Consider the following 15,681-nt stretch of genomic DNA (forward strand, 5'->3'; position numbering starts at 1 on the left):
TATAAAGATGGGACTTGAACATTACCCATTCCAGTTTCACCCGCTCACAGTCAATTTCTGCATATTGAAGCACCCCTCCAAAGTGCTGGCAGAGGACCTGGAGTTCTTTAATTCCAAAAGCTGTGATAATAATAAAAATTAATAAGATATTAGGACCTTCTTTATTCACTTTGTATTTGGCAAAATAAAAACTTTTTATTGGATATATTTTTGTGTCTTCACCTGTAACGTCATCCTTTTTAGAATACAAGGGCCACTGTTTGAAATTTGCTATCCGGGTTGCAGCTACGGCATCCTTCGAAACGTCAGCATACCTTGCCTCTAAAGTGGCCAAGATACCCTAAGTCAACCGTTTGGTACTCGTTGCATGGAAATTTCCCGCTGAAACGTTGCCACTCGTTGGCCTACCCCTGTACGTCGAGGCCTCAGGATCATGGTCTCTGAAAAACTGTTTTAGTCTTGGACCATTGCTGGAAAAAATTAAAAGGTTTAAGCAATTAACACTAGAAGCCTCAAAAATGTTAGACATTCGTACCTTTCCTTGAATGAGCTGATAACATCTTTAGCGACATCAATCTTCTCGCCAACGTCTGCTAAAGTTGTCTGGTTAGACTGCAGGGTGAGAGACAGAAGTCGTAGAGGGGAAAGGACATCCAGCAGAAGATGGAGATATGCAATCACATCAGTCCGCTTCATAAGTTTTAGGTAACCCCTGGAATTCTTTTGGGCATTTCCCTAAAAAGCCATGGAAAATTGAGATATATTATGACATTAAAACTGAAGAATATTTCTGGTCAAATTGTTTGTTGTATTACTAAAGAAATCATGAATATCTGTGGGCTAAAAATGGTTTACGTCTCTACTGTTTGTTGCATATGACAGTATTAATGTTTAGGAACAATGTTTTCTTACCTTCTGTGTGATACAAATTTCAAGCTGAGCACGAATTGCAGGATACCCTTTAACAAAATTCTCAATGGCCAGCACCATGTATCCCGCCCATCTTGTGCCACCAACGCAGGCTCAAAAAGGATTGCTTCAGACTTTGGCGCTGTTTTGGACTGTCGTGGTAAAAGTAATACAAGCCCATCAGAAGAACAATACAGTTATCGTAGAGACGGTTTTCTTTTACTGCATCCTTAAATGCAAGCTCCAGTCGGTGAGCAAAACAATGCACGGTGATGCAATTGGGCTGTAAACGGGTTAAATATGCTGAAACGCCCCCCTTTTTCCCACCCATAACGGAAGCTCCATCACAACCAAACTCCACCAATTTCTTCTCCGACTCTTCCTTATTTAGTCCAACATCCTCAAGGGCTTCCATGATGGCTTGAAATAAACTAGTGACATCTGGGCTGACAGGCTGCCTTAAACCTGCAAATTTTGCGACTGGTTCGCCTTTGCTGCTATAGTGCACAAATACAATTTCTTGCTCCATGATGCTGGCATCTGTGGCACCATCTGAAGTTACGCTCACGAATTTCGTTTTCTTTATTTCGTCAGCAACTTGATCCTTAGCCGTTGTTGCGATGTATTTTATGAAACTCGTACAGGCGTTGATGTTGCGATATGTTCTACCCAGTGTCAGTCCTTTTGCCTCATCTAGATCGCAAAGCCAGTTGTAACCTGAAATTGATTTCTTATGCTTGGCAACTGCACGAGCCTCAACCTCAACCTCAATTTCCCGCTGTACTGTTTTAGCAACTGTTGCCTCGCTAAATATGCGGGGGTTTTTTCTGGATTTTGTTTGCCTTGTGGCACTGGCTAGCGAGCTTATGAGCTGCACTGTTTTCGTGATGGGCGATAGATTCTGTCTTATAGCTAGAGCAGCCATCTATGAATTTACTCGAAGTCAAAACGCTCTGTGAAATCAAGGTTTGTTTGTTTTCCACACACCACTCACATGTCATGCCGTTTTCATCATCTTTTAACCAAGGCCGGCCAACCTGCCATTTCGAAGAAAATTTCCTCGATCTCGTCTTCTCATACTCTCTGGAATCTACCTTTTGAGGAGTTTCTTTTTCATCCTTTTTGTTGGGAATCGATACTCCGGGAAGATATCTCCAAATTTTTAAAAAAAGATTAGCGGTGAGTTCCGTCTTGGAGAATAACAAAGTGAGGTGTTGTCAATCGCATATTTATAATTATTGTGTTGATGGATTCTCCAAAACTAAGTAGCTTCAAAGGAAAAAGACTCTTACTTTCAATTTCAAATCAGTTTAATTGATAAATAAACCTTAAATTTCTTACTTTGTGTGTAAACTTCGTGGTAACCCGTGAGTAGATATAGTTTGGGTCGCCAGTCGGGTCGCCATAGTTGCCTTCAGACTCAGCGGCACGATTTGTTTATGACCAGCAGTAACATGACTATGATTATCTACTTCATGTAGTTATAGTAGAAGCCTTTTGATGTATTTATATATCAAATGGCTTCGTGCGTATCCCAAACGCAAATGTGTGTGTATGTACTAGGTTTCTTAAGCTTCCAGAATGTAAAAAGTACTGGTAGGTTTTATATTTTTTCAAAAACAGTCGGTTTCATTTTTTTAATGAACTGAATGAAAATTCCACTCGCCAAACCGGGCGAGTGATCCACGATTTGCACTCGCCCGACAGGCTTCACACTCGCATTGGCGAGTGGGCGAGCGCTAAATAAAAACCCTGATACAACCCGAACAGGCCGATGGGACTCAGTCAAGGATGACCACAACCGCTTTATAGAGACCACCGCTGAAAAACGGTGAAAGTGACAACACATGAGAGGAAAAAATTCGGGAATTTGACAGGTTCGACTATTAATTCCGAATTAGCCGATCAGCCCACGCTAAAACCGCTGTAGGGTGGTCAGATAGGGTAGAGTTATGAAGCACGGGGAGAAAATCTAGGAAGACGAAAGAAGCCTAAGTCCAGCAATTACTCAGGGAAATTCTTACCTTTACCTTGTGAAATCGTAGCTCTAAGATTCTTGAGGATCTGTCCTCTAACCACGTAGCCGTTTATACTCCCAGCCCGGAGACACAAACGGAACCTCGACCCACCCTTTCCCCCTTCCTATGGCTCTTTTTTGAAAATGATTTTAACATATGCTATCGTCAGTAGAGATGTTCTGCTGAAAAATTTACGTTGTCGTTATATATATATATATATATATTTGTTCGTTTGTTTTTTTTTACGTGAGCTTCATTGAGCATCTCAGATTGAACAGAACAGGAATGCGTAGGGACAACACTCTCCTCAGCCCGTGTCTCCCAGGTTGACCCTTACCTCCACGATTTTTCCACAGTTTGTTTTTCCCGGTTTTTCCTTACCCCTCATAAACCAGCGCTCTAAATTCGAGTTCCAAATGCTAAAAAAGTTTTTATCTCACATCTTGCACGTCACCCAGTCGAGGGTCTCCATGGGGTTAACCGTTAGCCGTAAATCGGTCGAAAATCCAGCTATTAGGCGTAAAAATTGACAAATTTGAACCCTTTGTTGTTGAAAAACTTAACTTTAAAAATCTTTCCCTCCTACAATGTGTTATTTATTGTTATTCTGGGTTAGCTGCAGCAGAAAAATTGGCCACAATTTTAAGCGTTAGCCGTAAAAAGTTCTTATCGGTCGGCCCTCAGTTTTAAGAAAGTTTCCGTTTTTTTAACAGGCTGTTTTAGTTAAGTTTGCAATCGTGGAAAAAAATATTATAAATATTTTTTACACTCGGGGAACCACACCGACCTAGAGTACCTCCCATGATGAGGACGCTTTCTATAAACAGAATATTGCACCATCTCCTAAAGTGAAGGGTAATTTCTTTTTTCTTGCCCCTTCAACAATATATGACTAAAACATCATGTCGCTTTACATGCTAAAAAAAGCGTCGCATGACATCCTAAAGAACGGCTGCCAATGAAACTGGCAGATATAAAATCTGAAAATATCGAAGTTTATATCTCATTTAATAACTCTATCCAAGGAAATGGGAAGAGGTTGAGCGAATGAGACACAGGTGCGCTCATTACTCCAAACGAAAAGATGTGACAAAACATCATATCTGACAGATAACGTGCTAAAGAAGTGCGTGACATCCTAAGAGACGGTTGCCAATGATCGATATTAGCAGTGTTAGAGTCAGAAAATATCGAAGTTTATCTCTCATTCATTAAATCTGTTCAAAGAAATGGGCAAAAGTTATTAAGCGAATACCAATTCAAACGACAAGAAATGGCTTATGCAGGTTGATGCAGAAATTTTCTTCCTTTTCTTATTGATTTCCTCATCCATTTTAACAAAATACCAAGCGACCTCTTTCATTGTTTGAAATTTAAATGTTAGTTTATTCCACTTAGATAGTAAGTAAACAATCTAATCGGAGAAACTAAATAAAGTCATTTGGCTTCAACTTTCTGGCTCGTTCTGAGCTTCCTTCAATGCTTTGTAAGCCATAACTAAAATTATAAAATAAAACTTCTCGTTTTGCCATTGGACGATTAGTATAAACAATATACTTAAAATGCACCGTTCTGCTTGTAAAAAATAACACAATTTACCGCATTCAAAATTAAAGGAGAAACCCCCAAAAATTAGCTAATACCAAGACTAAATCCTTGCCATTGCGGCCAAAATCTCTCATTTTAAGTCCAGATAAACCAAATTCTGATGGGCAGAAACTAACTTTAAGTACCAGTGACTGAGTATAAATCCTCGAAAAGTTAATCAAAATTTCCATCTGACATAAACTAAGATAATCGAGCAATCGGACAACTGATTATTCTCCAATTCCTATGGAAATTCTCTACACACACACATGGCTGTATCAGCATTATATCGCTCATGAGATTAAACCGATTGAGAAAAAGTCTGTAAAAAACTCTGGAAAACGTTTTCAAGACGTTTCAACTTCGACGTAAATGTTACGCCCAAATCCTCTCTGTAGAAAATACTTAGATTGAAAATAACTTCTCACATAGCTAGTCATGATAATTTTAAGACATCATATGAAAACAAAAAATCAAAAAACAAACAAACAGTAGTTTGAGAAGGATATCAAAGATTAAGCTCGTAAAAGCAGTTCAGACAAGCAAAAAGGCAACTTTTGAATCAATGGAAATCTGTTCTCTTGTTAAACTTGACTTTGGCCGTCTTTTGGTTCTTCTTGCTTTGAAAAGAAGACTCTTGACAAAGGTTTCATCGGTAGCCTACTGGTTTTTGGTCCAAATATCAGCATTTGTAGGTATCCGAAAACTCCCTGGGATTCCAATGCTCACTGCCTTAACTGAAAAATAAAAGAATCTAAGTTTAGGGAGGATAGTTGAGTTGCCATGAAATATTTCTTAGCACATGAAACGATACATTGCACAACAGGATTGTTTTAAAAGAAATTTGCTATTTTACTCCCATCATGTTTCCAAAAAAGAATGTTATCATCGTAAACGTGTCCACTTGATTGTGCTGCATCTCAATTTGCCGGAGCAAAAGATAAATTCGTAACCCAACTGCAAGGAAAATAACTCGCAAGTATCACTGCTCACATATGAGCAAAGATTGTGAATTAATGTAACTTTTATTGAATAGAATGTATCAACAGAATTATTACTTGCTGCAGCTTCTAAATCTCCTCGAAATCCAGGTTGACGTCGTCACCAATGAGTACAAATGGTGCCCAGTGCCAAACCTCCTTGAAATTTTCAATTTCTCTCATACACTTCATGGCCTGATTGAGAGCTTCACTGGCCTTCTTGCCTTCAGCAAGTGCATCGTAGAAGAAACTCATGAACTCCAGGGTTCCCTCGTCGCCAATCGCCCACAAGGTTACCACAACAGATCTGGCACCGGCACCCAAAAGTGCACGCGCCATGCCGACCACACCTTCGGCCATGACCTCCCCACGAGCAGTGTGACAGCAGCTAAGTACAACCAGACGTGCTCGCAACCCAGCTTCTATGACATCTTTCATCGTCAGTAGATAATCTCTCTCTTGCGGCTGAGGGTTATCTCTTGTGGTGTTTGGTGCCAGGATAACTTCTCCAGTCTCCATTTTACCGTGCGCTGCTATGTGAACTAACGCCACTGATGATATTCGTTTTAACACTTCATCTTTTGTTGCCATTTCTCCAGTGAGAGGGGAAACATTGAGGATACGTCCGATCATCTCCACTTCTTTCCTTGCTCCTGGAAGTTGCACCAAAAGTCCTCCCTCATAGATGATATGTTTGAAACATGGGTCGCCGACAAGCAATGCACCAGTCTTCGTGTGAAAGTCAGCTGGACAATCATAAATTAGTTGCAAGGTCGTCAGAGAGGGAAGCACACGAATTCTGAAAGAATCACTTAGATATGATGAGTTGGAGTCCTGCAACGCTGCATAAGGTACAAGGCTAAATGGCCCCTCAGGAACGATTGTGATGTCGTCGTTGCCTTCGATCAGGTCAGCAATAGGAGTAACGATGATGTCATGCAGCTTCTTTAAAGCACTTGATTGGGAGTGCTTCACATTAACTCGGATCGCATCATTGCCCACTTCCTCTTCTGTCAGCGAGTCAAGCGGAGGATTTTCGATTGTAATAGTACCTTTTGCACCGATTTCTTTAAGAGCAGTTTTGTTCAGTTGCTGGATGAAAACTTTCAATTCATCCTCAAACTTATAATTGTTGACGTGTACTTGCCTCATCTGGATATTATTTTCACTGAGGCAAACCCAGAAGTAAACGCATGGTCCATTAATGGCTATGAAAACTGTGCTCAATGGAACCCACCTCAGAGAAATGCGGGATGCGCTGGGCGTTAAAGAATCTCCAGGCTGATATTTTGTGACCATGAGATCTCTCAGAGCTTGAGCACGTCCTTTCTCTGTAGCAAGAAGAGCCTTCACAACTTGACCTCGATTGAGATTTATACGCCACAAACCTTTGTATGCTGCTTTGTGCTGATTACGATAACAAATCTTCCACTGATCGTTGAGTTGAAGACTGGCCCTGATATCATCATACAATTCCACACTCGAGTAATAATTGTCAAAGGCTCTCAGGAGATTTCCTTGGTACTCAAAACTGTCTCCAAGGGAACAGAGTGAGCACGCCTCTCCCGTCTTATCTCCCACTTCTTTGGATATTTCTAGGTGACGTTGATAACACTCAATTGCCATTTTCGACTCTCCTTGTCTGAGATGAATCCCGCCGAGAAGGCAATAACTTCGTCCCTCTCCGGCCTTGTCTCCCACTTCTTTAGCAATTTCTAGACAACGTTGATGGTACTCGATTGCTGTTTTGAATTGTCTTAGAATGCAATAAGCAATGCCGAGATTGCCATTACTTCTTCCCTCTCCGGCCTTGTCTCCCACTTCTTTAGCAATTTCTAGATGACGTTCATGGCACTCGATGGCTGTTTTGAACTGTCGAAGACCATTATAAGCGTTGCCGAGACCGGAATAAATTCCTCCCTCTCTGGCCTTGTCTCCCACTTCTTTAGCAATTTCTAGATGACGTTGATGGTACTTGATGGCTGTTTTGAACTCTCCTAAACCTTGATAAGCGTTGCCAAGACCGGAATAACTTGCTCCCTCTGCGGTCTTGTCTCCCACTTCTTTAGCAATTTCTAGACGACGTTGATGGTACTTGATGGCTGTTTTGAACTCTCCTAGACTGTCATAAGCGTTGCCGAGATTGCCATAACTTGCTCCCTCTCCGGCCTTGTCTCCCACTTCTTTAGCAGTTTCTAGATGACGTTGATGGTACTTCATGGCTGTTTTGAACTCTCCTAGACTGTGATAAGCGTTGCCGAGATTGCCATAACTTTTTCCCTCTCCGGCCTTGTCTCCCACTTCTTTAGCAATTTCTAGATGACGTTGATGGTACTTGATGGCTGTTTTGAACTCTCCTAGACCTTTATAAGCGTTGCCAAGACCGGAATAACTTGCTCCCTCTCGGGCCTTGTCTCCCACTTCTTTAGCAATTTCTAGATGACGTTGATGGTACTTGATGGCTGTTTTGAACTCTCCTAGACCTTGATAAGCGTTGCCAAGACCGGAATAACTTGCTCCCTCTCCGGCCTTGTCTCCCACTTCTTTAGCAATTTCTAGATGACGTTGATGGTACTTGATGGCTGTTTTGAACTCTCCTAGACTGTGATAAGCGTTGCCGAGATTGCCATAACTTTTTCCCTCTCCGGCCTTGTCTCCCACTTCTTTAGCAATTTCTAGATGACGTTGATGGTACTTGATGGCTGTTTTGAACTCTCCTAGACCTTGATAAGCGTTGCCAAGACCGGAATAACTTGCTCCCTCTCGGGCCTTGTCTCCCACTTCTTTAGCAATTTCTAGACGACGTTGATGGTACTTGATGCCTGTTTTGAACTCTCCTAGACTTAGATAAGCGTTGCCGAGATTGCCATAACTTTTTCCCTCTCCGGCCTTGTCTCCCACTTCTTTAGCAATTTCTAGATGACGTTGATGGTACTTGATGGCTGTTTTGAACTCTCCTAGACTGTCATAAGCGTTGCCGAGATTGCCATAACTTTTTCCCTCTCCGGCCTTGTCTCCCACTTCTTTAGCAATTTCTAGACAACGTTGATGGTACTTGATGGCTGTTTTGAACTCTCTTAGACTGTCATAAGCGTTGCCGAGACCGGAATAACTTCTTCCCTCTCCGGCCTTGTCTCCCACTTCTTTAGCAATTTCTAGACGACGTTGATGGTACTTGATGGCTGTTTTAAACTCTCCTAAACCTTGATAAGCGTTGCCGAGATTGCCATAACTGTTTCCCTCTCCGGCCTTGTCTCCCACTTCTTTAGCAATTTCTAGATGACGTTGATGGTACTTGATGGCTGTTTTGAACTCTCCTAGACCTTGATAAGCGTTGCCAAGACCGGAATAACTTGCTCCCTCTGCGGCCTTGTCTCCCACTTCTTTAGCAATTTCTAGACGACGTTGATGGTACTTGATGGCTGTTTTGAACTCTCCTAGACTTAGATAAGCGTTGCCGAGATTGCCATAACTTTTTCCCTCTCCGGCCTTGTCTCCCACTTCTTTAGCAATTTCTAGACGACGTTGATGGTACTTGATGGCTGTTTTGAACTCTCCTAGACTGTGATAAGCGTTGCCGAGATTGCCATAACTTTTTCCCTCTCCGGCCTTGTCTCCCACTTCTTTAGCAATTTCTAGACGACGTTGATGGTACTTGATGGCTGTTTTGAACTCTCCTAGACTGTGATAAGCGTTGCCGAGATTGCCATAACTTTTTCCCTCTCCGGCCTTGTCTCCCACTTCTTTAGCAATTTCTAGATGACGTTGATGGTACTTGATGGCTGTTTTGAAGTCTCCTAGACTGTGATAAGCGTTGCCGAGATTGCCATAACTTTTTCCCTCTCCGGCCTTGTCTCCCACTTCTTTAGCAATTTCTAGATGACGTTGATGGTACTTGATGGCTGTTTTGAACTCTCCTAGACCTTTATAAGCGTTGCCAAGACCGGAATAACTTGCTCCCTCTCGGGCCTTGTCTCCCACTTCTTTAGCAATTTCTAGATGACGTTGATGGTACTTGATGGCTGTTTTGAACTCTCCTAGACTGTCATAAGCGTTGCCGAGATTGCCATAACTTGCTCCCTCTCCGGCCTTGTCTCCCACTTCTTTAGCAATTTCTAGATGACGTTGATGGTACTTGATGGCTGTTTTGAACTCTCCTAGACTGTGATAAGCGTTGCCGAGATTGCCATAACTTTTTCCCTCTCCGGCCTTGTCTCCCACTTCTTTAGCAATTTCTAGATGACGTTGATGGTACTTGATGGCTGTTTTGAACTCCCTTAGACTGTCATAAGCGTTGCCGAGATTGCCATAACTTGCTCCCTCTCCGGCCTTGTCTCCCACTTCTTTAGCAATTTCTAGATGACGTTGATGGTACTTGATGGCTGTTTTGAACTCTCCTAGACTGTGATAAGCGTTGCCGAGATTGCCATAACTTTTTCCCTCTCCGGCCTTGTCTCCCACTTCTTTAGCAATTTCTAGATGACGTTGATGGTACTTGATGGCTGTTTTGAACTCTCCTAGACTGTGATAAGCGTTGCCGAGATTGCCATAACTTCCTCCCTCTCCGGCCTTGTCTCCCAGTTCTTTGGCAATATCTAGACATTGTTGAAGGTACACGATTGCTGTGTTGAACTGCCCAACTTTATAGTAAGCACATCCGAGACTGGCATAAGTGTTTGCTTTGACTTTTAGTTCAGCATTCGATTTCCTTATTAATTGAAGAAGACGTTCGTTATTGTTTTCAATCTTAAAACGTGTCAAGGGTTGCTAAATCATGAGCGGATTTGTGAAAATGCAATGGAAATGTATGTTTCGAAAATAATGAGATTATTGGATAAAACCTTCAAATTGGAATGATAATTCGAACCTGGGTTTCTTGAAGAGATTTGATTTCAAGTTATTCGAGAGTGTTGACTAGCTCTGAAGTGCATTTATTAGTTTAGGTTCGGTCGTCATGGTGATTCGTCTCAAGAGAAATATGAGGGGCATTCGGCAGAAACTCTGGGCATTAGTTAATATGGTCTCTTCTTTTAAGCAAAGTTTCATGGAATAATCGAGAGAACTCCTTAATAATATTTTAGCTTCTTAAACTGCTTAGTGCAGTATCAGAGAACATCGCTTGCACTATGTGTAGAAGAATCTGCCTGGACAATATTGATTATTCTTGAAATATTAGTCGTATTGCATCTCGTATCACGTTTGAAACATTCGTCAAAGGATACGGTCAATCCCATATGCAACCAGCTCCTTGCTTCTTTATACCAGCAAAGTTCGACACAAGCTCTGGCTCCTGAAAAGGAGAGAATAATTGGTGGTGCGAGGTAATTTATCACTGTTAAGGTATAAAAGCATTGATAAAATGGACTTAATTTATCATTTGGCTGGGAACAAAAGCTGCGATAATGAAGGAAATCTGAACTTGTAGAAGGATTGAAAATGAACAATAAGGAGCTAATGCAAAGCGGCTACCAATTAAGGTTCAACCGATGATGATAACGACGAATTTATCTCGCGCATTCTTTATTTTAATGTGCTCTTATGCGCTTTCAGCACTTTTCGGGGAAGTTTTCGGGCAGACTGCATTGAGCAGTTTAACTTTCGAAAGGGAATTTTCAGGTGCCTCCTTGCCGGGTTTTTAAACGTCCCCTGCTAAGGGTCACAGAGAAGATGCAAGAAACGGGGCTTTCGGTCTTCCTTTCATATCTGGGACAATAATATCAGACCATTTGCAGATATCATAGCTTGGGTGACAGCACATTCTCCTCAGATATTTTACGACTCTGAGTGTTGGTCCGGTCTAGGGCTTGAACCCTCGACCTCCGGCGCTCTACAACGTGAACTAACCCGGCAGCGGTATTTGAGAGCTTATTGACATTTTCTTCTGCTTTTTACCCACATAACAGACATTGACACACCAGATAAAATTGACACTTGGGGTGCAGTCACCTGCCACAGACCACAAAATCCTCTTTTGACGAAATCAGAGAATAGAATGTTGATGGCTTATGTGTGAAACACCCACCTTTCTTAATAGCTTTGATTAAAGTGGGTTCCAATTGAACGGCAACTGTTGCATCATCGAGACATTCCACGTAGTTTGCTATGAGATTCAAGAAATAAGGTTTAAAAAAGTGGTCATCATATGGAATTACAACAAAGAAGCCTCAAAAAATTACAATTGCTTAAAATGTAACGAGGATCATTTCTTTGCTTAATTTTCATCCGCTACAGGGCGATTTATGTTTTTATGCTACTTTTCCGTAGTTGCTCAATTCTTTTCTTCTCTTGATGCAGATTGTGTATTCCGTTATCTTGTAACGCTGCATGAGAGATTTATATATTTAGATATGAAATTGTTACCCAAACGGAAATGAGCTGTTGCCCTGTTGCTGTAAAACTTGGCGTTGAGTCGTTTATCCTTGCAGTTCACTTTAAGTCCTTCCGTGTAGGAGTTTATCGCCTTATTAGCTTCTCCTTGTCTGTATTCTTTGTTACCTTTCTCCAGACATACTTTAGCTGTTTCTGAAAACACAACGTTTTAGTGTTAATGATTGAGTAATGAGTGAAACGACCCTTGACGGATGATGCCAACTTCATATATCCAAACGAACTTTTAGGTTAAAAGAGCTTAAAGCAATGAAAAAAGATCAGAAAAGTTTAATACCTGTACAGTTTGTTTAAGTAAAATGTATAAGGTGTTGGGAGTCTGGGCTGTAGCTTGGCTATTACTAGATCAAGTCTGTTCGGTTTACATTTAGATCGAGAGGCTTTCACAAACCCCTTTTATACCTGGCTTACGTTTTCCAAAATATCACGTTTTACCAGGAGATCCCATTTGAACTCAATTTCTTTTACAATCGCCCTTCAGGAGAGTTTATCTGTGCATTTTGTTCGCTTTAAAATATGCAAGCTATTTGGAGTTTTAGCTGTAGCTTGGTTATAACCAGATCAAGTCTGTTCGGTTTACATTTACGTCGAGAGACTTTCCAAAAACCCTTTTACACCTGCGTTACGCTTTCCAAATATCAAGTTAGAATATAAAATCCCATGAGTTACTGAGAAAAAATGCATAAAGCAGAGCAAAGCCAGGACCGAAAAGGTTAAAACTTTTTAATGTTCTGATAACAAAAAAAACATCGTGCTGAGAGTGACAAGAGTTCGTGGTTTGCCCATCCTTCAGAAAAGAGCGCCGGAAAACATGTTTTTTGTTTTTGTTTTTGTTTTTTTAATTAGTGATTGGTTTTTCCCATACATTTAATTGTCTATTGAGAACATACTCGTATAGGCTAATTGGAAAAAATTTGATAGGGAAATTACTACTTTCCCACGAAGTGCCATTTTGTCTATTATAAAAGTCAGGGGTTCTAAATTTTGTTGACTAGTGGTTTACAGCGTGGGCCTGGTATTGACATAACTGTCTTAAGAGGCGTAAAACATTTAGAGGACCAAAACAGGCGATACGAACAAATTGCGTAAAATTTCTGCCAAACATGTATTGAACAGTAAAGTACAAGAAGGTGTTAGCGTAAATACTTTCCTTTTGGCGGCCTCAAAAAGTTACCCGTTTACAAATTTTTCAAAACTCGACTTTGACGGGTCTACGGGTGCTAACAGCTCTCTCTTGCCGAAAATGACTTTCATACTAAAAGTGACCAAATTTAGAATACTTTCAAGTGCAAAAAGGATAATACCTTTTCAGCGCAAATATCGCTCATTTTAGGTGTAAATTTAAGAAACATCGTTAATCTCCAAAACATTATGCGTTGATTTACAAGTAAGCACTTCTAAAACTCAGAATACTGAGTTTCACGTAGCCTAGTAGGCAAATTTTGGCCGATTCTTCTTTAAGTTAGGGCTCTTCAAAGCGAAGTCGCCTTCAAATTTGTCGCTTTATTGTTACGAATAATTAATAATGTCTATGCATTTTACCTGATCGGATCGAGCAATAAATTGTTTTTCCTTTGGTTTTTCATTTTACTGGTAACAGAGTTTGGATTTGAAGAAACAATCTTTTTGCTGTTTAAAAAACTTATTTACAGAACTTACGCAAATTTTGATGTAAATGTGACAAAAACTTCACTGGGGCGTCCTTCAAAAAATCTTGTTTCACCCGGTGTTCTTACCTCTTAAAGGGTCATTGTATACATCCAGTTCAGCGTCACTTGACGTAACTTGACTTTCCTCTGTTGCTGAAATTACCGAGAAGATATTTCAACTTTGTCAGCCTGAGTGATCATAACTATGTTCACTGACAGTTAGCGTTCTAATACTGACGCATTTGGCAGATTCTAAAAACCTTCAAATCGAAATGATCCAAAAAAATTGTGCACCAGAATTAAGATATACTTAATTAATAAACAGTACAAAATCACCACAAATAAGTCTTTCCCTGTTGCTTTTTCTCACCTGTGGCTGGAAACTCATTTTTCTCCTCCAGTTCTCCTCCCGTTGTTGGGAGGTTACCTTCTGCCATAGCTAGAAATAAAATTAAATCGGTTGTACTGAGCTATTTTGTTAAAAATAAAAAGAGGATGAAAGTAATCGTTTTTATTCAAGAGTTTTGATTGTAAATTTGAATGAAATACAATTTTTAAATAGGAGCATCGAAAACAGAGACTCACCGCACTGAAACTCAGCTTGCCGGGAAACAATTCAATTTCGGACATTGAAATACAACAATTTCTCACTACAAGAACTACTATTTCCTTAAAAAAGAATTGAATTCAGCTTCAGTTAAAAAAATTTAAATTTTTTTTAAAAAGGCCTACATGGGAAGTAAAACTGTCATGTTGATAAATCCGGCTGTAATGACGACATTGATACCTTTACATGTGAAGATATAAATGGTACATTTGCAGCGTGCGGTGGAGATGTCACTTTTTGAAAACTGAAAAAATTCCGGTGTTTCACCCACAACCATATTACCGTTATTATTACTATATATCGTGAATGTTACGATATCAAAAGTAACGTACAGATTGTGTATTTTTTATTCAACCTCAAGCTTTGTTTCAAACTTCGTTTGTTTTCGAGAGATAATAGCTGGTTTTGATATTGACGAGAGCTATAATTATATACAGAAACCAATGAAATTTATAAGTGTATGTAAGTGAAATATTTTCACGTCTGACAACAAAAACCCGAGAAAATTCGACTGAAATTAAATTTAACTGTTGTTAGCTGCACGAAAATTAAGATTACGACCTTTATTTATAAATAAAATGAGCTCTAAACAGCTCTAATCAGTTACAGAATGAAGATTGATTTGTACCTGTTAAACTGTCATCCTCTGAATCCTTCTATTCTCCAAATGATATCATTTGTTAATTCTACGTGCCTGAAAATATCAAAAATAATATTTTGCTTTACAACAATTTCGATGAAAAAATGAAGGTAACATACGCACGCGTTTTAAAGATTTAACCTCCTATAATGTCCAGTTCCGTGATCAAAATTGCTGTTCTTCTTTAAGAAAATTATTGTGCTTGTTTTTTTGTTTGTTTGTTTTTTCAATTCTTTTTTTGATTATTACTTGTTATAATCCAGCGAAATCACTAGAGGGAGATACAAAGCTAAAGGAATCAAATCAATAATATGTATTCTTTATGTATACTTTTTTTTATAATTTTCTCGCCTTTTGATTGTAATATGCTACATATTTCTTCATTAGCTTTCCTCACCTCAAGAATACTTGCAATAAATTTAACTCCAATCAAGTTCTTTTCCAAGAAAAATACTTGACTTCTCGTTGTATCTAGAGAAAAGCATATTTAAATCGTTTCGCGTTTTGGAAAGAATTAAAGCGGTACCATATGTACTGTTCTTAAAGAAATATCCGAGGAAGATATTCAAAATTTGTTAAATCTATGTACTCCATGCATCTTTGTGTACAGAAACCCTCAGTGTATCTTACAGGAATTTTATGAATATACTGTTACTGAACCAGTTGTCTTTAAGTTGGAGGAGAAATCTGAGGCCCTAGCTCTCTGTCTCTTTGAGCGCCAGAATTGTCTCCTGAGTTTGGATGCAGTAAGCTAAACCATACATAATTGTATAACAGTTCTTACAGACAAGTGACGCATTTGATGGTGGAATCAGAAATGCTGCAGCTTCGTAAATCCCTCATGGGAAGATAATAAGCTACCTCAAGGTCTGGTATGTTTATCTACATGTCAGCATTGATATTT

At 39.8% G+C, this 15,681-nt stretch overlaps 1 protein-coding gene across 1 annotated transcript; it reads right to left on the reverse strand.

Moving 5' to 3' along the window:
- Positions 1-5,030: 5,030 nt before the first annotated feature.
- Positions 5,031-7,238, reverse strand: LOC136276914 (tetratricopeptide repeat protein 28-like). The gene is made up of 2 exons (XM_066173274.1): positions 5,573-7,238; positions 5,031-5,251 (listed from the first exon to the last, which is right to left on the reverse strand). The coding sequence occupies exon 1, from the start codon at positions 7,118-7,120 to the stop codon at positions 5,585-5,587; it is 1,536 nt and encodes a 511-aa protein (XP_066029371.1). The 5' UTR covers positions 7,121-7,238; the 3' UTR covers positions 5,031-5,251; positions 5,573-5,584.
- Between the last annotated feature and the right edge of the window lie 8,443 nt (positions 7,239-15,681).

The sequence above is a fragment of the Pocillopora verrucosa genome, chromosome 10, assembly GCF_036669915.1.
Source record: "Pocillopora verrucosa isolate sample1 chromosome 10, ASM3666991v2, whole genome shotgun sequence".
Classification (NCBI taxonomy): domain Eukaryota; kingdom Metazoa; phylum Cnidaria; class Anthozoa; order Scleractinia; family Pocilloporidae; genus Pocillopora; species Pocillopora verrucosa.